This window comes from Psammomys obesus, unplaced genomic scaffold, assembly GCF_907164565.1.
Source record: "Psammomys obesus unplaced genomic scaffold, mPsaObe1.curated_primary_1811, whole genome shotgun sequence".
Taxonomy (NCBI): domain Eukaryota; kingdom Metazoa; phylum Chordata; class Mammalia; order Rodentia; family Muridae; genus Psammomys; species Psammomys obesus.
Genome location: NW_026585895.1, coordinates 5,814,469 through 5,839,039, shown reverse-complemented (window position 1 = coordinate 5,839,039; position 24,571 = coordinate 5,814,469). Strand labels below are relative to the sequence as shown.

Genomic DNA, 24,571 nt, shown 5'->3' with positions numbered 1-24,571 from the left:
CCCCCTCCCCATTCCCTCCCAATCCCACCCTCTCTCCCTCATCTCCCATTCCCCTCTTCAAGTCCACTGATGGGAAGGTCCACCTCCCATGCTGTTTTGTTTTGTTTTGAGTGCTTTTTGTCTTTTTTTATTTTGTTATTGTTTTGTTTGTTTGCTTTACTTTTCGTTTTTTGTTTTGTTTTTCTTTTTTGAGACAGGGAGAGACAGAGAGGGAAGGGGGAAGGGAAAGTCAGAAAGGGGGAAAGACAAAGCAGATGGATGGATAAGGAGGTGGGGGAGATCAAGGAAGAGTTGAGTAAGAGGAAAGAATAGGACATATATTGTATGAAAATAATTTAAGAAAAAATTTACTAAAATTAAAACAGCATTAATTCTGACCAACTAAATTCAGAGAAATGTAAGCATGTAATTTACAGTCCTATTAAAAACCAGGTGCCCTGGAGGCCTCTGGCATCAATTTGTAATGTCTGCTTCCTGGAGAAGGAGTGATAATCTCTGAGCGCAGAAGCCAACATGGGGCCTGCATGGCCATTAGTGTTTCTCACTGTCTTAACCTGGATCCTCCACTTCCTCTCTCTCTCCATCTTCAATTCATGTCTGGGTTACATTAACTAGAGCTCAGATGTGTGTGGTGTGTGTGTATGTGTCTGTCTCTTTCTGTGTGTGTGTCTGTATGTTGTGTGTTTGTGTGTGTCTCTCTGTTTCTGTGTGTGTGTGTGTGTATATGTATGTGTTTGTATGGAGGTGGCCATGTGTCTGTGCATGCAGATGGTAGCCAGATGTCACCATGTATGTCCTCCTCCACTGTTCTACAACTTATTCTTTGAGACAAGGTCTCTCCCTAAACTTGGAGCTCATTGATTCAGCCAGACTGACTGACCAATGAACTATAGAGAGTTTCCCGTCTCTTAACCCTACTCCCAGTACTGGACTCACAGACATACAGCTATGTCTGCTTTTATTTGGGTTCTGGGGAGCCGAACTCAGTGTCGTGCTTGCCACACAAGCACGACACTGACAGCCATCTCTCCACCCCCATCTTCTTCTGGTAAGAGAGTTCATCAAGACACAGACTTCTCAGTCTTTCTCTGCAGAATGACTCGAAGTTCAGTCCTCTCTCTCATTTTAAACTCTGAGCTTTATTCAAGTTTGCAATTCTCCTAGGACTTATTAAAATGTTGTTGCTTTTATTGCTATTATGGCTTTGTGATACTTTCCCTAGGATCTGTTAGTGATAAGTCATCAGTCTAGGTTTGTTGTTGTTTTTTTTTTCTTCCAGTACTGATTTTATTAACCACTTATGGTGAGAGGAACAAATCACAGGTTAAGCCTAAAATGAAAATCCCATCTTCACTCTGAGAATAGCCTCATGCAGTCTTGGCTAGTATGGCTCTTTCTTCATCGTTCCCTCTCCCCCACAGAGTCGCATGGGATCTCAAGTCTCCCTGTTGCTAACTTCATAGCTACTTCAGTACAGTTTGTGGAAACATGCTCTTAAAATTATAAAAAATGTATGTAATACCAATTTATGTTTTGATCATTCACAAGAGGACATATCTGTCTGTATAAAAGGGGAGCTCATCCTAAGAAATAAAGCTGAGAAACACTGGAGGAAAGTGCAGTACAACAAACAGCCCTAGGGAGATAGGGTGACCATTTTGATTCTGCATAAGTTAAGACAACATAGGAGACAGAGACAGAAAGACCAAAAGGTATATACAGAGATGCTGAGATCTGAACATCTATACACTAGCATTCTAGACAAATGTAATTGTTATACACTCGCATCATCTCATCTTTTTCCATATGGCAATCATCCATCTTCATGCCTGTTTTTTTTGTCTGCTTGCCTGTGGTTTGTTGGTGAGTGTTGCAGACTTTAAAAGACTGAAATGTCCCTGCTGTTTACAGGGATGAAAATTAGTATTTTTGGAAATAGATACTACCTTACTTTTGTATTTGAATAAGAGAACTCTAAAACGGGTGAGTGCAGTCCTTTTTCAAGACTTTGGGTCTCCCAGATCCCTGTTTAACTTGCATGTAAGGCTGTAGATTTTTATGTAAATCACGAATGGGGAAAATATCACTAGTAATGTTCACTGCATTTTACTAACCTAAATTGTTAATTTTTTTCCCTAAAGTTTCCGCCGAATTTGAAGCATCTCAGGAAACTAGCGCTTTCAATATTTCTGTCCCTAGAAAGCACAGGCTTCCGCTCCTGTTTACCTTCTTGTCTTCTTTCCTCTGATGCTTTGGTGCCTGGTGTTCTTTTATCTCTTTCATCTTGTCTGCAAGGACTAAGCTGTATGTTTCTCCAGTTTGGTCTGCCCAATATAAAGAAAATGAAAGCAGAAAGGAGGTTGATTTAGGGTTAAACTCAATGCTTCCCGACTGTGCTAGTGTCTCATGTTCGTACTGAGCCCATAACTGCTGTGTTGGACTTTCAAAATTGTTTTCTGCTTTCAAACTCATGTGTCCTGTTTTCCTAGGTAATCAAGTGTTAGAACCTGTCCTTCATTTCTTTTGTGTCTTCCAAGTCCGTAGGATATGTGCAACTAAATTCTTGTTGTATGATGTCATTTTATATGCAAACAATTCTCCTTATGCTTTTTCACCAGTCCTTTTCCTAAAACTCCCATAAAATCAGTTTTCAGCAGGCGTTGGATGTGCAGAGGCTTAAAAACAATGTTGCCCTATGTGCATTGTCATGGTCTGTGCCCTCTGGTAGCAGGAGAAGGTGAGGGTGTGTGCTGTGTCTTGTGAACTGTTGGCATCTTACATGAGCCAGTTGTTAAATCATTCCAGTGCATGAATCCGATCTTCCAGGTCAGATTACTTATGAGATAAAACCTTGTCACTATTAACCACGTGCTCTGAGACAAGAATGGCCTTACACAAGGTCCTTTATACACCGTAACAGGAGAAGCAATTGTTTCTGCTTCTGAACTCAAGCATGAAATAGACTTGGTTTAAGAAGTTATCAAGTATCAAGCAGTTTCTGGAGTTTATGTTTTGAGAAAAGGAGTAAAAGATGATATTTGTAAAAATTGCCCATTCACTATAGACAAGATGCTGTGAACACATCAGCCAGAAGAAAGTTCGTTTTGTCTGCATCTCCTTGCCTGCCATAGGACAGTTTCTTGTTTGGGTTCGTTACTTGATCTCCACCAAATTAAAACAATGTGATAAGAGGGGGAAATTGGCTGCGTTTGAGGTACATACAAAGCTAGTTCAAGATCTACCGTGGAGCACTAAGTTTCAGGAAGAACTTAATGAGAGCTTGGATTGCCTTACAGGAGGAACAACTAGAAGTGCCAGAGCTAGAGAGAATACAAGAAAAATTATCTGCTTACATATATTATCAGTGTACAAAAAGTCAAAAGTGGAGAATATTTACTATTTATTTCTTGGGTTGCCCTACTGAAATTCGTAACTAACGGAAATAAGGAACCCACACCCTTTATCATTCCATATCACTCTCTCTCAGACACACAGAGAGAGAGAGAGAGAGAGAGAGAGAGAGAGAGAGAATGCTGAAGACATTTGCTGAGCTACAGAATGAATAAACAGGAAACATGTCCAGAAACATGTCTAGCAGTGCTGTTAGGATAAACAAACAGCACTTCTTGTTTCTTGTTGGGAGCTTCCCTCCAGTGGGGAACAGAGATCCACAGTGTGAATCCACGAGAGAGGCCCTTGAGCCAATATTGGACACACAATCCATTGTGGGGAGGGACACATTCAAAGGGTAAATTAAAGGAAGGCAGATGATAAAAATTTTCTTCATGCACATATTATTATTCTACGTGGTAACTGAAAACATATACTAGAAACAGCTGAAAAGACTGCTTGCTGGTTACATCTTGTTGGATGCTCCAACAGCACCTCAGACTTCACTGTACAGCACGGCCAGCCTCACTCAAGTCCCCCTTTCTCCCTAGTCTTCTCTGTTCCACGTCTTCTCCCTGCTAGGTGTTTTCCACAGCACCACCATCATCTCAGCCACATAGACTACAAACGCCAGTCCAGCTTGCTTCTCTATGTTATACATACGTCCTACCACTATTGCCCTGCCCCCACGTACTCCGTCCGCCCTTTACATACAGGGCTCAGAACTGACTTGTAGGTGTGCATTACTTGTATGTGGTTACCGCCTCTTCTCTGCCCATCTTGTATAGCAGTCACATTTGACCACGCTACACTCTTTCCTGAAACATACGTGTTCTCTTTCTGCTATAAAGTCTTCGAGCTGAGGATCCGCTTTTACACATTTCGCTCCCCCTCCGCCTATGACATCAGCGATGCTCACGTAAGGGACGCTCAAAGACAGCCATTGAGTACCTACTACTTGCCAGCAGCATCTGAGTTGCTAGAACAGCAGTGACAGCTCTGGTGTGTCCTCCTTCTAGCAAAGCACAAGGACAATTAAACGTGAGATTCCTAGAGAAAATGAACAGAAGAGCAGAGGCTTTGCCTTGGGTGGCAAGAACGTCCCTACAGAATAAGCAGAAGGGAAAGAAGGAAGGGGAGAAGGAAAGACAGAGGAAAAGGAAAGTCATATAAAATCAGAGTTACTGAGTGCCCAGGGAGAGGGACAAGACAGTCAAAGACCTGGAGGATGAAAGACCTTGAGGACTTCAGGGATTAGGAGGAGCATGGATGGCCTAAGCAAAGGGGCCAGGGGCAGGTTTGGGATAGTCCGGGCTACATCAAAAGGATCACATAGTTTGAAATATAAAACCAATGGAAAGCTATTGAAAGGAGCTAAGGCAATGGGTGAAAACACATTTAAAATTTTAGAAGTTCATGTTAGCTTCTTTGTGTAAAACTGATGACTTGGAGGATTTTTAGAAGATGACCAAGCAGCAGATGAATAAATAACAGCCCAGGTGAGAACATTCCATTTGAGGAAAGGATGTGGCTACAGAGGAGAGATCGAAAAGGTAGGTGGGTGCTTCAGGAGAGCTGCAACTCAGTCTACAGTCACTCTGCCTCAGGAGCACTGAGCATGTGGAGGTTGAGGGGGAAAAGGAGGAAGGCAGGAGAGGAAGAGACAGACAGGGAGGAGGTGAGGGAAGTGAGGAGGAGCAAGAGAGGGAGGAGGAGTAAAGAAAGCTGAGAAAGACATTCACTTTATTCATCAAATCTCTCGTGAATTGTTAACTGGCTTGCTTTTTTTTTTTTTTTTTTTTTTTTTGTAATGGAGGAGATTGGCCTGTAGGGCAAGATCACTGTAATGGCAAGTGACTGGGGAGCCACAGCGAGGTGTCAAACAGCTCCTGGGGCAAACCTGGAGCTTAGGAAGGTCCAGGCTGGAGACAAGAACTGAAGACATAATGATTACCTGTCTTTTAAAGACAGGACATGGGTTAGTCCTGCGGTGGGGGTGGGGAGGGAAATGAAGGCCCCTGAGTTAAGGCCAGGACTCTTGCACTATTTTCCTGGGGAAATAAATGAATGAATGAAAGGAGCCAGCAAAGAAGAGCCACACAGAGGAGAGAGAACATTAAGTTTGGACTTCGTAACATGATGTCAAGCACCTTTTATTGCTTAGGGATTGAGGCTGCCCTCTGAGCCTGGCAACTGCCATCTTGGGGGGTTTAGCTTGGCCCTCTTGCAAAATCCCAGCTGGACTTGTTGGCTCCCAGGGTGAAGCGGAGAGGGTCACAGGCCCTCCCCTGAACATCCACCCCCTCCCTACCACCTGTTGTGTGAAACTCTGCTTTAATTGCAAACTTCTGCTGGAGGGGCTGGGTTATGTGAGCTGGAGAAGATTGGGGCTGGGGCTCCACCTGTGCCTTTACCAGGATGCCCTCATTTCTGCCTGGCTAAGCCTTTTCAAATGTGGCCTGTTGGGAAGGAGAGCCCACATACCAGTGAGAAACCCTCACTAACACTGTGTAAGAAGCCCAAGAAACTTCCCGGTTCCTGTGCTGGGTAGTTTTATGTGAATTTGACACAGCATAGAGTCACCTGAGAGGAAGGAATCTCAGCTGAGAAATTGCCTCCATAAGTTTGGACCTGAGGCACGCAAGCCTGTAGTACCTTTTTCCAATCACTGATAGCTGCGGGAGGGTCCTGCCCACTGCGTGTCGGTGCTGCTCTCACCTGGGGCTGGTGTTCTTAGCAAGAAAGCAGGCTAAGTGAGCCGTCAGAAGCAAGCCAGGAAGCAACGTTCTTCCAAGGCCTCTCAACAGTTCCTGCCTCCAAGTTCCTGCCCAGTTTGAGTTCCTGTTTTGGTTTCCCCTTATGGATCATGAATCTGGATACGTAAGCCAAATAAGTCCTTTCCTCCCTGGGTTGTTTTTGATCACGGTGGAACACTAACTAAAACAGTTCCCTTGGGGGAACTTCAGAACCATGCCTGGGTTTGTCACCGGGACATCAGAAGACGGGGCATTATTTCTCTCTCCCTGGGAAGGGATGTTTAGCTACAGGGCTGTTTTCAAATCCTAGGGGAAGGAAGGAGGGTTGCCATAGCATGCTGAGTAGCACTTCTGGAAATGTAGCAAATTGTAATCTAAGCGGTAGCCATGAGGTCCTGCCCACTAGCTTCTCTGCAGCTATCAGCCCTGACCAGAGTTTAACGGTTGTTTCCCTGCCTGTGGGCCTCAGGAAGTACCTACTTTTCTACCCCAGTCTCTCCACCTGGCTGGCTGGGCCCTCCCTCCTGCCTCTTCTCAGAGCGTATATGGCCTAACTCAACTAATCTTGTCCTCCAACCCTCTTCAAGCGTCCCCAAACATTCAGACTTTCTGGACTAGTAATCGCTTTTTTTTTTTAATTTTTCCTTTCTGCCATGTGGCCAAAATTTTGCTGGGTGCTCCTCCATCAGTCTCCCAAGTTTGTGGCACTGTTCGGAGCAGCCCGGCACTGTCTGCTGCATGACATGATCTGACTCAGTGAACTGTGACAGCTGCGGCTGTGCCGTTTGGTGGGTGGAACCGGCAGGCGCAGACTCTTCTCTTTTTGTTTATCTTTTCACGCAGCAGTGTCAAGAGGGCCTCATGTCTCCCGCTGCACTTGGTGCGCTCTCCAGCAGGACACCCGGCACCTGCGGAGTGCATTCAGCGGAGGCCTGCCACCTGGGTCAGGTGTGCTGTGTCCCGTAGCTCTCTGGAGGCTCAATATGACCCTGTCTTATGCTGTGTCTACACTTCTGGTGGCAGGTGTGTCCTGGGGTGACTGAGAGGGTCCGTGTAGTGGGGGCAGGGTAGGAAGAAGTAAGCGAGGGGAGGAGCCTGCTACGGGAGAAAAGTCACCGATTTCCCTTACCCAGCCTGGGTCTCCCATCAGGTCCTTGCCTGGCTTGCTCATGTGTATGCACACTGCTTAAGAGGAAGTGTGAGAGGAAGGAAGCCATATAAAAGGGTACAGGCCTGGGAGTTTTGAAGAGACTAGCCATAACGCTTTTTTCACCCACATGCTCCCTAGGCGCCTCCGGATGGGGGTGTGTTTTCAGTTTGTTACAAACTAATTTCTCTCTGCTACGCAGCACTTAACTGGCAAAGGAAGTTCTGGAACGTTCTCCACAGTCCTGGTCCCCAAATTTGGGAGACCACCTTTGGCCACTGGGACTGTCCATCGAGGCCAGCCACTGTGTGAAGTGCCTCAAAGGCTAGTCATCAAGCCCCAGCCAACTTTCCAAAGGGAAATCCCTGTCCTGTGCTGTGTCCCCCTCGGAGCTATACTTGCTAGGCCCCAGCAGCCCAGAGCCATCCCGCATGTGGGCAGCCAGAACAAGGCCAGGGGGTGAGTCCCTGCAAACTAGGTCCCCCAGCGCCCCCTACAGCTGCTGTGGGATTGGAGATGGGGATCGGGTCTGGGAGAGGGAGCTGAGGCTGTGAGCACCACACCCAGACCCCACCCAGATCACAGGAGCACCCAGGCCCCAGGCCACAGATACGGGGCGGGGGCCAGAGCCAGAGGCATCCCTGGCCACCAAGATTGCTCTGCCTGTGGCCACCAATTCCCCTCCTCCCTTGGCGTCCCTCTCTCCCCGCCCCTGTCGTCTGCCAGCACCAGACACGCTGCTGCACTTCATCTCTTGGGGCGCTCTTCGCCTTGGCCAACAGTCGCATCCTGTGCAACTCGGGTCAGTGGCCGTTTGGTGTTGAATGTTCCCCAACAAGAGTGCATGGCCGCGGAAGCCAGGCGCAGACCGGGGCCCCGAGGGGTCGCCCTCCGGGAAGCGGTGATGCTGTTGTTGTACCTGGGGGTGCCGGCCGGGCACCCCTACAACCTGGACGCGGAGAGTGCTCTGCTGTACCAGGGGCCCTCCGGCACGTTGTTCGGCTACTCCGTATTGCTGCACAGCCACGGGGCAAAGCGCTGGTGAGTGCGCCCTCCCCAAGAGGCGAGTCAGAGCGCCTCCGCCTCGGGGATTCCTTGTCTGAATCAAACTTTCCGCCCTCCTGGGAGGTTAGAGAAAAGCCGGGCTTCAGCCAGCTGGCTCACTGGGGAGCCTTGGAACTCAATTATCTGAGGAAGGCAGCCTCCGGGGTGCCCCTGGTACCTGGCCCGAGAGTCTCCAGGGATGGGCGGGGGGGGGGCACTCCCCTTGCTGCCCACTGCACAGATGTTTCGACAGGATGTGGACCAGGGAGGGTGGGCAGACTGGTTCACATCTGAGCGAACTTGCATGGTTCTCGCTGTAGGCTCCTCGTGGGCGCTCCCACTGCCAGCTGGCTCTCCAATGCCTCAGTGGTCAATCCCGGGGCGATTTACAGATGCAGGATCGGAGAGAATCCAGGCCAGACCTGCGAACAGCTCCAGCTGGGTGAGTTGAGTTCCCGGACCAGGAGATAATGAACTTTCTCCCATCGTGGGCAGACTGTTGGGCAAGGCCTGGAAGGTCATGATGCCTGTCTCTTCGGGTTTAAAGTGCATGCTTTTCGGTTTTAATCCCATGCCAGCTTGCTTCCTGGGGCCATTTCCTCCCCTTTGCTTGCGGCTGTAATTGACAGCAGTATCTGGCAAAGCTCTTTCAGGGAAAGTTTCATAGGATGCCTTGTGGCCAGCTGCCTCCTACCTTCCTCCATGTGTAAAACCTGCTTGAAAGCCAGAGGACCCAGCCAGAGAGAGGTCTTAAGGATTGCACTTCAGTCTCTGACTTCTCAACTTTGGTCTAGGATAAGCGGAACATCAGGAGTGGAAGCTTCCCTTGATTCTACATCCTGCGGTTTGGCCCTGGGGCTTTTCTTTCTCTTCTTTTTAAAAAGAACTGGGGAGAAAAATTGGCGTGCCTATTGCTAAAATCATTAACAGAGGGGGCGCAACACATAATTATTGATTTTCATCCCCTTAAATTCTCCTGTTAATCAGGCCCGTCTTTCAGCCCTCATTTCATATGTCTTTATTTAGGTTTTCAGCAACTTGAGAAATGTGTGCTGATGGTGGAGGGGATGAGTTTCATGTTTCAAAGTCAAAAGCAAGTTGGCTGTGCACAGACTCAGGGGAAAGAAAGGGGAACTCACATTAATTTAGATCTAGCTTGTGCCCAGTGTGGTGTCCTATATTGCTCAATGTTTTCCCCCTCAAAGCAGCCCTAGGTTATGATTGGGCCGTTTCTGCCTTCCATCATAGAACTCCAAGGCAGAGAGCTGTGGGCTCCTCCTTCCAAATTACTTCCCTAGTCTTAGCCTCATCCTGTCAGCTGTGGGTCTTCAGCGAAGATTCAACTAAATGAAGGGTTTGGTGTGCTGTCTATAGGATGATTATTAACTAAAATGATGAATTGCTATGTTTCATATTTATCTGTTGGTGGACTATTTGGGAATTCCTTACTGTCCTTAACCTTTTATAATTATCTTTGTTGGTTGTTGTTTGCTTGCTTGTTATGGGTGCTTTTACCTCAGCATCCATAAAAATGCCGGAATTATCTGTGACTTGGACTAGTCTACAGCTGGCAAAAAAAAAAGTACAAAGGATACTGGGAGTGGGACAACACAAGGGAGAAGGGGAGGATGAAGGGGAGAGGGAGAACAACCAAAACAACTTTTATTCTGGGAAAAAGAAACTATTATAAAATCTAAGTCTTTGTAAAGGAGGGACAGGCCTCAGAGAATCACTAGGCATTCCCTATTTCAAGTGGCAGAAAGGGGTGCATACAGGATTCACAGACCTGTGTAGTCAGAATGATTTTGTGAAGTACTTTCATTGCCTGAGAGAGCTGTGCAACTTTGATCTGACAAACACTTCAGGGGGTCTCAGGAGGGAGAGCTCTCTCTTCTGTGGTCCTGGCATTCTTTCCAGATCCATGACATTAAGACTACTGGTGGTTACTTCCTGCCTGGAGGGCACTGAATCTATTTCTGGATGCTTGCATTTTACTGGAAAGATCATGTCCTGATACATAAGCTTTTAGATGGCAGCAGCTGTCAATTAAAGGAAAACCAAAGTTCACTGGTGGTGTGGGGCACAGGGTTTGCCACAGGCACACTCATGCACAGCGGAAGCACAAGAAATGTAAGGAGTTATGGGATGGATGAATAGAGGAAAAGCACAGGCTCTCGATAGTCATCAACTTGATTGTTGAGTCAAATAGTCAGTGGTAAGCCAAAGGGATATTTCTTACCTTCAAGATTTGAGTCAACAATAAAAATACTGAGATGAAAGAGGCAGAAATGAGAATACGGTCTTAGTCAACTGGCTGGCTACAACTTCAGCTACAGCTGTGGTAACACTTAGATATTTTGTAAGATTTGCCTGAAGTTACTTCTCAGGGAACATTCTGAATAATACATCCTCAGTTTCTTCAGAGAAAATTGTTTCTTCATTAAGAATAAATGCAAAAGTAATTTGAATCTATAAGGTAAATTCCCAATGCTAATGTCCAAAGAGGAAGCTAAAAGTCATCAAATGATTAGTAGATACATACTAGGATTGTAAGATTTGTAGACTATGTACCACCACTTATGAAAACATGGTTATCTATGTGTAGGACATGAGGAAGGAAAAAGTTACCTCCCTATGTAAAATCTTCTGTATGATCCAGCTACATTATTTATATAAGTAATTATGTTATCTTCTATAGAATGTGGGTGATTATAGTATAAAGTTTAAATATACTTAGCTGGGCATGGTGGCTCACACCTTTAATCCTAGCCCTCAAGAGGCAGAGTCAGGCAGATCTCTGTGAGTGCAAGGCCAGCCTGTTCTACATAGAGAGTTCCAGAACATTCAGAGCTACATAGTGAGACCCTGTCTCAAACTTTGCCCCCAACCCCCAGTACTTAGCTTGATATCAGATATATATCAGACACTCCAAAATTAGTTGTTCCTTATTTATCTTCTTAAGAATGTTACATTCTGCAATAAAATGTTATCAAAATAAGTAGATTAGTTAATAAACTAAAAATATAATGTTAATTGTATAAACAAAAACATACATTGAAACAAAGCAAAGTGAAAAAGAACTCATTGGCCCATCGAAAAGATTATAGTAAGATAGAGCTATTGGCAGTAAGTAACCTCCTGCCCCTGGGATAGCTTTACTTTTTGTCATGATTCTAAAAGTGTCCGGTCTTGTAAAATGGTGTCTATCAGCTGTTCAGCTCAAAATATATATCTGCGGTTTCTGAGTCTCTATAGTAGGTCAGATAAATGGCTCCTGTCCTCCCCGCCCCAGCGTAACCCATGGCTGACGTCACTGTATCCTATTCTGTGTTCACTGGAGAGCAGGGGCACTCTTTTATCTAGCATGCTCAGGAGAGATGTTGGCAGTGTTCTTCCAAGCCTGAATTGGCTGCTGAGGAGACACTGAAGGAGTTGCTTATGTACCACCCAGGGTGTCGTCTTCCTGTGCTCTCAGCTTCCTCCTGTCACCCTACCTGCCTCAGAGGTGCCTGTGGTTTGATTTCTTGCTACTTCATTCCATGAACAAAAAACCTAGTCTCCCTCAAGAGGACTTAGGTCTGCATCTCTTGTGGAGACAGTGTCATGGTGATTTCCATATGTCCTCTCTCTTCTCTGTCAGCTCCTCTGTATCTTTACTAGGGGTTGTTTAAGTAACTTATTTGGTTAATGATAGACCTGAATCAGGATGATAAAAATAATGACCCCATTTAAGCATGATCGGTGCTGAAAATACCAATATTCAATAGGCAGAAAACATCAATACACAGTTATCATTTTATTTAGGTATCAAAATACACTCTGGACTTTTTGTTGGTTTGTTTTTGTTTTTGAGACAAGGTTTCTCTGTGGAGCCCTGTCTGTCTGTCACTCTGTAAACCAGGCTGGCCTAGAACTCAGATCTGCCTGTTTCTGCTTCCCAAATGCTGGGATTTAAAGGTGCGTGCACCACTGCCCAGCTGATGCTCTGGATTTTTAATACTTTATAGTTACAAATAGACTTTCTCCCTTACTCCCTCCCACTGTCCCCCTCCCACTTCACCCCTTTCTTTCTATCCTTCTCTCCTCTCCATCCATCTCCTTCTTTCCTTCCCTTCATTCCCCTCCTGTGGTGTGTGTGTGTGTGTGTGTGTAGACAGAAAGAAAGAGAGGACACTTCGGCTCTGAATCACTGACTTATCTGGTAATAGAATCTAAAGTTATATTGCCCAGTAAGGAAAGCATGGGCCACTTGTGGTTTCTGAAGACAGGAAATGTTCACAGGGAAAAGTTCTATTAAGTACTTTACCTAGTAAATGTCTAAGACAGTACAAAACTAAGCTATGATTACCTCATGAAAGAAATATCTTAAAGTAGTATTAGTAACAACTACTCCTTTGAATTGATTTAACATTCGTTTTTGCCTTTGTCACATGGCAGCCCTTCAGCTGAACACCCATTCCATTTCTTCAGAACAGCACTAGCCCCTGAAACCCTTACTTAGGCCGAGTTCTGCTGTATCTGTGCCTGAATGGATGGCACCCTCACTCCCCTTGTACTTGCAGAGCTCTGGTTGCTGTGCTGTTAAGCTTTTGTCTGGACTTCTCCTTCTATTGCTGGAAAGACCAATGGTCCATAGCAAGCTGGTCACCATTTGCAGTTTTGAATGTATTTCTGGAGATGACATTGTCTTAGGAAATCTGTTTTTTAGATTTCATACCCTATTTGGGAAGGGGGCAAGTTCCTAAGCCATGCATCGTTTCTGCCTGATGGGCAAGTATTAGTAAGACCAAAACGCAAACACTTAATTGTTAAAACTTCAAATATATTCTGGGTAAATTTTTTTGTTTGTTTGCAATACAATCAAATTTGTAGCTTATAAAGCTAAGATTAATACATCTCAGTCATCTGAAAAATGACTCCCCCCCCCAACACAGGCCATCTGAACACAGACAATCATAGCAGAGAATGCCATCAGTAAACTCTCAGGTTCAAAGGTAGAAGCTGTGCTTGGCAAGTGGCTTAGGTGTTGGAGATTTGTGTCACTCCAGCAGAGGACCCAAGTTTCAGTTTCAGCATCCACATCAGGCAGCTTACAACCATCCTGTGCTGGCAGGAGCATCTGGCATATCTGGCCTACAGCGTACCTGTGCTCATGTGCACATACATAAAAGGCTGGAGAAGAGATTATCAAAGACATCACAAAATTCTGATTTGGGGATTTTGGATGGATGATGGTGATGTGTATCCCTGAAGGGTACAACAGGTTTTCTGGGAAAGCAGCGTATGTCATTGCTGTGAGGTTTATGTGACACAGAAGGAGGTATCCATGAGTTAGATATCCACTCCTGAGGACCAGAGAGACATCTGTCCCAACAATCCAGGGTCAAGAGTGATGGACAAGGAAGGGACAGTCAAAGCCATAAGGGTGAATGAGCCTAACCTGCAAAATGTAGGGCAAGAGAACAAGAAGACCAAGGGTAGACACTGAGGCTTCCTACAACTAGAGAAAGGACTGGAAGAGGGCTTTGTAAGCCATCCATGGAACTTTGAAAGGACCAGTTCTAGTGGCCCTATTTGGAATTAAGTCTCTAGGAGTCTTCCAAAAAGGAAAGCAGGAGTCTTCAGAGGTCCCAGAATTATTCCAATATTCATCCATGGTTGAGGAGTTGTGGAGAAGAAAGGAGGGAAAGACAGCCAAAGAGGCAGCGAGAAAATCAGGTGCACCTGGCATCTTGGAAGTTAGAGGATGAGTTTTGAGAAAGGGCAAGTGATTAGAAAGGTTAAAAAAAAAAAGGCCTAGAGCTTAGGTAGCTTCCCTGGGTTGGAGAGAAGTGATTCATTAATAATCATGAGTAGACTAGTTTCAAATGTGGAGACTGTGAAGTCTAGAAGGAGAGCAAAAGATAATAATCCTTCCCACTGGGCTCTTCCTTTAATCTCTAGCATGAGATGTCTTAAAAGTAAACAAGATGGGATCGAAAGCCTCAGTGAACTCAGCGAGGTGAGGCAGGTGAGTCATCAATGGTGACAGACACACATTGGCGGGAACGAGAAATCTGCTCCATCTGAAAGGCTCCCTGGAGTGTGCTGAGCTTGGACGTGGCTGATTTTCACTGGCTCGATGACCGCACAGGAAGAACTTGACATAAATAAAATGAATGGAATCATTTCTTAGAGTTAGTGGGATTTTACAGGCTTCATTGCCAATTTCAGCATTCCCCCAATAGGACTGCATCCTTCTGTGGACTGTATCCTGTATTCTGCAGACTTCATGGGTTCCCCACAGGAAACAGCATTATAAATCCTGAGAGCTTGGTTAGGTTGGAAGTGGCCATCTTAAAAAGCAGAATGTTTCAAGAATACCTCAGTGTGGGGAATTGGAACATGGAGGCTGGTTTGTAAGTGACAGGACTGAGCTCAATCATATCCATGTTTGCTTTGATGTTTCCGTAGTATATACCTACATTTATTTATCTATGTATCTATCTATCTATTTTAAACTTTTATTTTTTTAATTCAGTTACAGCCTGATCAAAGCCCCCCTCCCTCCCTCCGTCCTCACAGTCCCAATCTCATACCACATTTCCCTAGCCCCTTATTTTCAGGGAAGGAGACCCCCCCATGGGTACCAACCCACCCACCATGGTACAAGTTGTAGCAGGACTAGGCACATCTTCTCCCATTGAGGCCAGACAAGGCAGCTCAGTTATGGGAAAGGGATCCAACGAGAGAGAGACAGCTCCTACTCCAATTGCCAGGGGACCCACGTGAAGAACGAGTGGCACATCTGCCACATATGTGCAGGGGGCTATGTCCAGCCCATGCGTGCTCTTTGATGGTGATTCAATCTCTGTGAGACCCCATGGGCCCAGGTTAGTTTACTCTGTAGGTCTTGTGGTGTCCTTGATTCCTCCGCTCCCTCAAACTCTGCCATAAGATGCCCCAGCTTGCCCTATTGTTTGGCTGTGGGACTCTGCATCTGCTTCCATCAGCTGCTGGCTAAAGCCTCTCAGAAGACAGTTGTGCTAGGCTCCTGTCTGTAAGCACAGCAGAGTAACATTAATAGTGGCAGGGGTTGGCTCTCTCATTGGGTGGTCTCAAGTTGGGCCAGTCATCAGTTAGTCCTTCCCTTGATCTCTGCTCCATCTTTATCCCTGCACTACTGGTAGGCAGGACAAATTTTGAGTCAAAGATTTTGTGGGTGGGTTACTATTCCTTCTTCCACTGGAAGTCCCTCCTGGCTACAAGAGGTGGCCTCTTCAGGCCCCATATTCCCGCTGCTGGGAGTCTCAGCTAGAGTTACTGCATAGACTCCAAGTGATCCTCTCCCACTGATCTTAACTCTCTCTTCCAGCCTTCCCCCTCCCCAGTCCTGATCCTCACCTTTGTTCTCCTCCCTATCTCTCTCCCCATACATCCCTGCCTCCATCTACTTCAGATGTCTATTTTATTTCTCCTTCTGAGTGATAGTCAATCTTCCTCCCTTGGGTCCTTCTTGTTACTTGGGATCTCTGGGTCTGTGGATTGTACATGGTTATTCTGCACTTCATGGCTAATATCCTCTTATAAGTGAGGACATACCATGCGTGTATTTCTGGGTCTGGGTTATCTCACTCGGGATGATATTGTCTAGTTCCATTCAGTTTACCTGAAATTGGATGATATCCTTGTTTTTAGTAGCTGAATAGCAATAGCGTTCCATTGTGTAAATGTACCACAGTTTCTTTATCCATTCTTCAGTTGAGAAACATCTTGGTTGTTTCAAGTTTCTGGCTGTTACAAATAAAGCTGCTATGAGTATAGTTGAGCAAGTGTCCTTGTTGTGTACTTGAGCATCTTTTGGATATATATCCAGGATAGCTGAGTCTTGAAGTAGAACTATTCCAAATTTTCTGAGAAACTGCCAGATTGATTTCCACATTTAACTGTGAGCATTCATTTTCAGTTTTGAAGCACTGTCATTCATAAGACCTTCAGAAATAATAGCACTTATTTTCCAGACTCCTTTTATCTGTGAAGTGAATTAGATATATTCAAGTTACACCTGGGGCTGGAGAGAAGGCTCGGCCTTTAAAGGCTAGGCTCAGATCAGCCCTGACTCGTGGAAGGTGGAAGGTGTGTCGGTTCATAACACCTGTGAAGCTTTGCTGGCCTTCACTCTGGCCTCAGGCTCTATGTTGCCTGTGAATATTCTCTACTGGGCATTATATTTGATCGTGTCTGTGTGTCAGCCATGGTTTCTGCGATGTTTTGCCATAGCTTTTTCAGCTCCCTTCAGAGAAATTCCCCCTGAAGTCTGTGACTCCTCCTCCTGCTGTGCCCTTCACTGGCACATCCTCACTGGCTTTCCTTAAACCTTGCTATCTTCCTGACCATCTATAGTTTTGTTTTGTTTTGTTTTGTTTTTTTAACTTATTTTACCATGAGCTGCAGAAAAGGAACATAACATTTCAATACTGGTCACTGTAGGTTTAGATGCAAGCAGGTGTTCCTGGTTTTATTTTCTGTTTAGAATTTTGTGTTATCTTGCTTGAGTGAGCAAAAGCACTTGCTGTCTTGACTAACAAGAGGTAGACACAGGAGAATCAACCGGAGGCTCCTGGCCAGCTACCTGGAGTCCACAGCACAGCAGCAGAGGGAAGAAAGAGCTTGTCTCAGCAAGGTGGAAGCGGGAACTGGCCCCTGACATCTGCCTTCTGACCTGCACATGTGCACTCGTATATGGAGTCAGGGTGGGGCCATGCGAGCACACATACACACACACACACACACACACACACACACACACACACACACACACCACAGACACATGCACACATTCAGGTACACAAAACATATAAAAATTTAAAACTATTCAGCATGGTGTTCTTATAAGTTTTCCAAAGGAATCTTTAAATCCAAGAAATTACCTGAGAACCGTGAAAGTAGGATTTTTTTTCCTTTATTATTTTCTAATATTGGGAACAAATGTTACTACAGTTTAGTAGTACGATATTTTAGAAATGAATCAGAAGAGAAGTGGATTTTTCACAACGCCAGCACTTGAACAGCTGACATGGAGAAGCTGGCTGTTTGAGGTAGCCCTTTCTTTCCCCCAGCACACCCTCTGGGAGTTAGTGTTAAAGCGTCTCCATGTTTGATGTTGGTATTTGAGATACTGCCTACTTCAGAGTACTTTGAAAAATTAGTTAATATGTGTGTTTACAGCTATTTCCCATGTTCACCCAATGAACCCGTTGGGTACGTCTTTCTCTTGTAGCTACTACAAGGAATTGTACGGGTTTTCTGGAGGATTTTGAAGAAACTTGTAGAAGAGAGAGAGAGAGCAGTGGAGAGATCCTAATCATAGAATTAGGTCTTCATAAGTGACCTTGTTTTTTTACAGTTCTGAGGCTTCAGGTTGATTCAGGATCAGCTCACATTTAAGAAGTTTTAATCCTACAATATGGTGCTACTGCTTCATACGGATAGCCACGACGGTGGGAACCTTTCTTTCAGAACAGAACAGAAGAAAAGAGAAGGGAAGGGGCCAGAACAGAAGAGAAGAGGGGAGGAGAAGAAAAGGAAACAGAACAGACCACCAAAGTGTTAGGGTGCTAAAGTGTCTGGCTTTGCCAAGCCTGTGGATTATACAAACTTTTTCCATACAGATTTAGCATGTCCACCAGCCATTATCAGATTTTCCTAGCCATCCAAAGATCATATTTAAAGATCTCTTAACTAATGGAAAAAATTTTTGAGAATAATTTCTCATTTTGACGCTTAATTTGATGATTTCATTCTGGCCTGGCTCTAGATTTGCAGGATGAAAGGTCTTGGACGTGGGATGCTTTTCGCGTCCTGTGCCGCCTTTAAAACGCCGACGCTGTGGCTTGCGATGTTCCGCATCATTTGTACTGCTGTTGAGTTCCTAGCTGCGCCGATGATTTTTAGAAGAGTCCCTACCATGTTTCACTAGATGTGTGAGACAACTGCATGTTTTAATCATAGAATGTGTAATATAATGGACTTATTGCTAATTATTATTTGATCGGACAAACTAAATGAAAGGGCCGTTTAGTTTAGAGCTGGAGGCTGCTAAATCTCACAGCTGTGTGAGCGCCCTCTGGTGTCTAAGTTAAAATCAGCAGAATTCAGGTTCTTTGGGGTGTGGAAACTTTTGCCATTTATTGAACACCTACTAAGCGCTAGGCAGGCTTGTATGCACAGGTGTAAGCTTTCTGTAATCCTCATCTGTGTGTACTGGTAGGTTTTATAAGATGTTAATTCATCTGTCACTTTAGTTTTAGCTGTTTTTTTCCCCTAATAGTTTGAATTTGGGTAGATAATGGGTTTTTAACAGATTATTTTCACTTAGCAGTAACTATTTCCTTTAAAAAGTTAGCTACAATTAATCACTCTATAACGCATACAACAAAACAGGAGTTGCTCATTCTCTGCAAATAATTAAAAAATTAGAGTGGGCGAGTTTTAAATATACTTACCTTGCAATAGATTAGAACTTCAAATTTCAAAGACAAAAGTAACTTTTAAATTAAGGGCTTTTCCTGCTTTTGTGAAACCTGAAACCATGTCCTAAGTTTTGAAAGTGCAGCTGCACCTTGCCTGCAATACAGAAAGTCAGACTGGGCTCCCCCGCAAATGTCTGTCTGTTGGGGAACCCACAAAACAAAGATGCAGGTTGATGAACCAGACCTACCATTACACCAGGAAGTTCCGGCCTTCCCCACTGTAATGTGCTCCAGTCAAGCCCTTAAAGGTCTAGAAAGATGGCCCTGGAGACCCACCTTTCCACTGTGTCCTTGTTTCTTCAGTGGAAATGCCCAGGACTGAAGGTGGCTAACAAGAAGGGAAAGGGCAGGGCAGGAGAGGGCTCAAGAAATTGACACTCTTGGTGAACAGTGCAAAGTTGACTTTTAATGAGTTCTGTGCTGAGTTTCAGGCTATCTTGAGCTAGAGTGAGGCCCTGTCTCAAAAAAAAAAAAGTTGATTTTACAATCTGGGCAGATTTGCTATATTTTACACATTCTCAGATGGAAAAACAGATTTAGGATGTGTAATTGAATTCAGTTAATTCACACATCTGAAGATTTTGTAGAGTCCTTGTGTAGATGTTTTAGAATCAACTTAAATATCAAAGTTTTTTGTTTTTTGTTTTTTAATTCTAATCTTTTGATTTAGTGACTTCATAAATTTGGGCAAGTTCTTGAGTCCTTTAAAACTGAGTTTTGGGTGCTGTAGAGATGTCCAGGATGGCAACATGTCTTCTGCTCATGAGAAGCCGCGTTCAGCCTCTGGCACCCATGCAAAACCCAGGCAGGCTAGCAAGCCTGTGATCTCAGCACTGGGGAAGTGAGGAGACAGGAGGACCCCTGCATCTCACTGGCCAGCCAGTCCAGCTAAGAGATGAACTCCAGGTTTTGTGAGAGCCTCTAGCTCAAACACTAGAGGAGATAGCAACTGGAGGCTCCTCTTGCTTAAGCTCTGACTACACATACTCACTCACACATGGGCTCACACCTGGACACACATGATTTTACACATTCCCGGGCCTTAACTTTTGCATGAATGAAGGGATTAATCGTGTAGTCTTCTGGCCTTACCGTGAGAATAAGACAGTGTTCCTGTTGAGGCTTCTCATAAACTGGTGGCCTGTGTATACAAGAGGATTATCTGTTGTAACCTACATGCAGCTTACTAGAGTTTAAACCCGTCCTCGAGATGACATCAATAGTAATATCGGCATCTAATGTTCACGTACGCTTATGCTCAGTTCTTGTCCAAGCACATCACACTTGTTTCGTTTCTTCCCCCAATCCCTACAGGAACCCACAGGTTCCAAGTGACTTACTGTCTTAAGTCACCCTATTCCCAGTCACACTTGGAAAGATCTCCAAACCCAAAGTGCCGTTTCCTTCACACCATCTGTTACTAGTCACAAAACTTAAGGAGATAGTACAGTGGAAGAGCAGTGGGGAATACAGAAACAAATTGACTCTTCCATCTCTGAGTCTGGTGAGAACATTGCAGCCTTTTGTCATATCTAGTAAGGGGTTTCTATGGTGGTGCAATGTATTCTAAACCCCGCTTCAGAAATGTGTATCAAGCATGTGCCTGCATGCTTTGTGATCAGCAGTGTCCTATGCTTCTGCCACAACACAGCCAGCTCTCCTCTGAGGGGGTGCCGAAGGCTGAATAGCTAGTTTTCCATTATCCCTGCTACAGTTTTTGCAGTATTGTAGTATGCAAAGGAGGTAAACAGCAAGGAGTGTGAGTAAGGAGGGCACCCTGTTAGTTCTGTACTAACGATCTTATTTTGTCGGCTAAAATTTCCAATTTTCATTTATATATACACTTGTATATACTGGTAGAAATCAATAGTGGGATATTAAAAACTAAAGTAGCAGGCATATATGCATATTTTTCTATTTTCTTCCCCAAATTGAAATAAAAAAAAAAAAACTAAGCGTGGGCTTAATTCTTAGAATAAGGGGGATGGTTTTTAATGTGGATTTTTTTTCCCTTACTTTGTACTGGGATATGCATTCAACTGTGCTAAAAATTAGCCATTCTAGTACAAAAGAGTGGAAGGACTTAACATCCTAATTTGTTTACCTCTTTTGTATTCAACCATGTAAAATACTTTTTCTATCATTGAACTGATTTGATTTGCTAAAAGTTTAGTTTAATAATGTATAAGATGACTTGAAAATGAGATTATAAATCATTGCAGCATGACATTGGGTAAAACAACATGAATTTTTTTTTTTTTTTTTACGGTCTTGTCAAGGATATTTATGAAAATTAGCTTTCTGGAGACAGTCTTTGCAAGCATCACCTCTTTCCAAATGAATCCCAAATTTCTTCATGAAGAAAATTGCTGAGTATTGAGTTGCCTACTTTATTATCCAGCCGAAGCCTACTAGAACAGATATTTCACTATTATTTTGAAAGCAGTGTATGTTTTCCCAGTAATGATACAGAAAAGGGCTGGCCATCTGCATTGTTGAAAGGTTGTTCTTAAGCCCAGCTTCAACCCCAAATACAGTCAGTCACCTGGGAGATATTTTTAAATGCTGATGGCCAGGTCTCCTGCAAGCAGCAGCATATCTGAGAGCTTGGAGGGAAGGCAGGTGTTGGTGATTTTTGTTTACAACTCTTGCTGGTGATCTCAAGACCATTCAGCTCCTTCACACGGAACAGTAGATTCAGAAGCACAGAGGTTAATGGAAGAAAGTCTTAGAGTTTGAGAAAAGCAGATGTGGAGATCTTTACTTTTCTGCTGAGTTTTTTGGCATTCCCAAAAGGAATGGGAAAATGCCCTAGAAACCAAGGAAAATCTAAAGCCGGTGGTGACTTACAGATTCTTCCTGGAACTAATTCTGTCTAATAACCTGATCTGAAAGTCCCTCTTTGTTGCAGTCGAAGTTGAGGGTTACCTCTGTGAGAAGCAGCGTCAAAAAGTAAAAAAAAAAAAGAAATATTACAAACTGTATGTGTGTATGAGTGTATGAACATAAAAATAATTCCTTACAATTTTATTATTTTTCTGCATTTTCTTTATGGCTTCGTCGTCATACTTTTGACACATATTTTGAATCAAGATATGTAACACAAATAGAAGATTAGTTATTGCTTTCTATTTACAGTTACATTTCCAGCACTTATATCTGGGGTTTGTGTTGGATGGGATGAGGACCAATAAGATTTGGGGCTAGGCCAAGATAAGTAAAGTCAGAGCATCTGCAAACAAATGTATATAGCTAATCCCACTCAGAACAAAGCCATCCTTCCTCCTGGCTATTGAATTGCCATAATTTCTCCCCAGGGATCACATCCTATGTCAGTAAGAACCCTTGATTGCTAAGGCTGACAGTCCTTTCTGTAGAGTGGATAAATGATACATATCATTGAATGTATATGTACATAATATACCTTTAAATTTCCATAAGTCAGAGACAGCGTCTATAAACTGGAAAGTATCTGTTGTTGGAAGCACATAGTAACGCACATGAAAGGCTAGTGGTACTTAACCCATCCCCCATGCCCACTCACCACTGGTTATTCTGTTCAAGAGTAACTTAACCTCAGCACTGGAATCCTGACTATATTTCATGTCAGGTAAACATCTCTTCTTGTGGCTTCTGAAGGGCTCTTTGTTCTGAGAATCATTGCTCTTAATATAGAATTCAGGGCAGGGGAAGAGAGGGCATGGGGCACACAGGAAATAAAGGCCCAGGACATTATGAACTCTCAGGGAAGCCATCCTGAAGAAGCCATGTCATCTATACATACATATGACCTCCTGGAGGGCTAAGGAAACCCCATAACTGGAGAGAAACTGAATGATAAGAAAGGGGCGCCGTGAGCAGGAAGGCCAGGCAGTAACGGCAGTAACTGTCACCCACAGGACTACCACCACCCAGCAGGAAGCAGCTTGGATGAAACAGATAACAGTTTAACTTGGCAAAGGTGTCTCTAATGTTCATTTAAAGATGTTGGGGACAGAACTCAGCTAAGAAACGCGCAATTGTATGCCGTGTGCTATTCTTGCATATATGAACTTCTGGGCCATTTTCAGACAGCAAATCTGCATGATACCGCTTGCGTGGTTCCAAAGCACTGTGTTAGTTGTTTTTAAACTTCTGGTGACTATCTCTAGGAGAGAACACTTGTTTGCAAATGTCAAATATGTTCTTGAGGAAAACACCCATTTTTTTCATGTATAGGCAAACAGTGAAGGTGGCGTTTACAGCCCCATGCGCTTCAGTCTTTCGTAACGACTTCTGAACTGGAGATGAATGAGCTGGGTGCTGATTATAATTTTAGAAAGAGGTCCCCCCCCCCCGCGGTATTTTCGATGCAGGCCATTGTTCTATGGTGACAGAGCTTCCACTGCAGGTCGCCTGGCTCGACCTTGGATGGTCTATTTTTCACAGTAATTTTAAATGTTGGTGATTTCAGAGACAAATCAAAGAGAAAATTAAATTTTCTTTTGCCCCCCGGTGTTATTTCTCCTGTGTCGGTTTGGAATCAGGTAGCCCTAGTAGCTCCCACTGTTAACCCTGTTGATTGACACATAATACAAACACCTCTTCCTTCCCTTTTCACTCTTACTCCTCTCTCCTTCCTCCACCCTTTCTGTCTTTCCTAGTTTTTACACAGAAAGCTCCATGTTCATCTGTCATTCTTTATCAGGGTTTGGGCTACGGCAAGCTGTTCTTCCTGTTGCTGAGCACTGTTGTCTGTTTGCCTTCTCTCTCAGCCCTTCTTTCCTGGAATACTCTATCATAGTGAAAGGTATCATTGTTTTACATTTTACAGGACACCAAGCCAACAAAGAATTACCCATGTTCTCTTTTTTCCTTTTTTAATTTAATTTAATTTTTTTATTAATTACACTTTATTCACTTTGTATCCCCCCATAAGCCCCTCCCGCCTCCCCTCCCGATCCCACCCTCCCTCCCCCTTCTTCATGCATGCCCCTCCCCAAGTCCACTGATAGGGGAGGTCCTCTTCTCCTTCCTTCTGGTCTTAGTCTGTCAGATCACATCAGGAGTGGCTACATTGTCATCTTCTGTGGCCTGGTAAGGTTGTTCCCCCCTCAGGGGGAGGTGATCAAGGAGCAGGCCAATCAGTTTATGTAAGAGGCAGTCCCTCTTCCCATTACTAGGTAACCCACTTGGGCACTGAACTGCCATGTGCTACTTCTGTGCAGGGGTTCTAGGTTATCTCCATGAATAGTCCTTGGTTGGAGTATCAGTCTCTGGGAAGTTCCCTGTGTTCAAATTTTCTGGTTCTGTTGCTCTCCTTGTGTGGTTTCCCATCCTCTCCAGCTCTTACTATTTTCCACTTCTTACATAAGATTCCATGCACTCTGCCCAACAGTTGGCCATAAGTCTCAGCGTCTACTTTGATAGTCTGCGGGGAAGAGCCTTTCAGAGGCCCTCTGTGGCAGGTTCCTAGGTTGTTTCCTGTTTTCTTCTTCTTCTGATGTCCACCCTCTTTGCCTTTCGGGATGGGGATTGAGCATTTTAGTGTGAGTCCTCCCTCTTGATTAGTTTCACAAATATCTTCCTATACTTCTTCCACAAAATCTTTATGGCTCAGGGAAGTCAATAGAAATGATTCCATTTGAAGTATATTATCTTCCTCTATGCAGGCATTGTGAGTTTTCGCAGGAAGCTGTACCTGGCATTAAAGTCAGATGGGGAAACACGTGCCTAATGATATG

General features: G+C 44.3%; 1 protein-coding gene across 3 annotated transcripts in view; it reads left to right on the top strand.

Annotated features, from left to right (window-relative positions):
• The first annotated feature begins 6,803 nt into the window (after positions 1–6,803).
• Itga4 (integrin subunit alpha 4) overlaps positions 6,804–24,571 on the top strand; it is a 73,344-nt gene continuing 55,576 nt past the window's right edge. The window contains exons 1-2 of one of the 3 annotated variants that reach the window (XM_055600601.1): positions 6,804–8,334; positions 8,658–8,779. In XM_055600601.1, coding sequence (XP_055456576.1) covers positions 8,138–8,334; positions 8,658–8,779 — 319 coding nt within the window. In that variant the 5' untranslated portion in view covers positions 6,804–8,137. Of the gene's footprint in view, positions 8,335–8,657; positions 8,780–17,393; positions 17,415–24,571 lie in introns of those variants that run through there. The other 2 variants (XM_055600599.1, XM_055600600.1) reach the window with 2 other exon arrangements.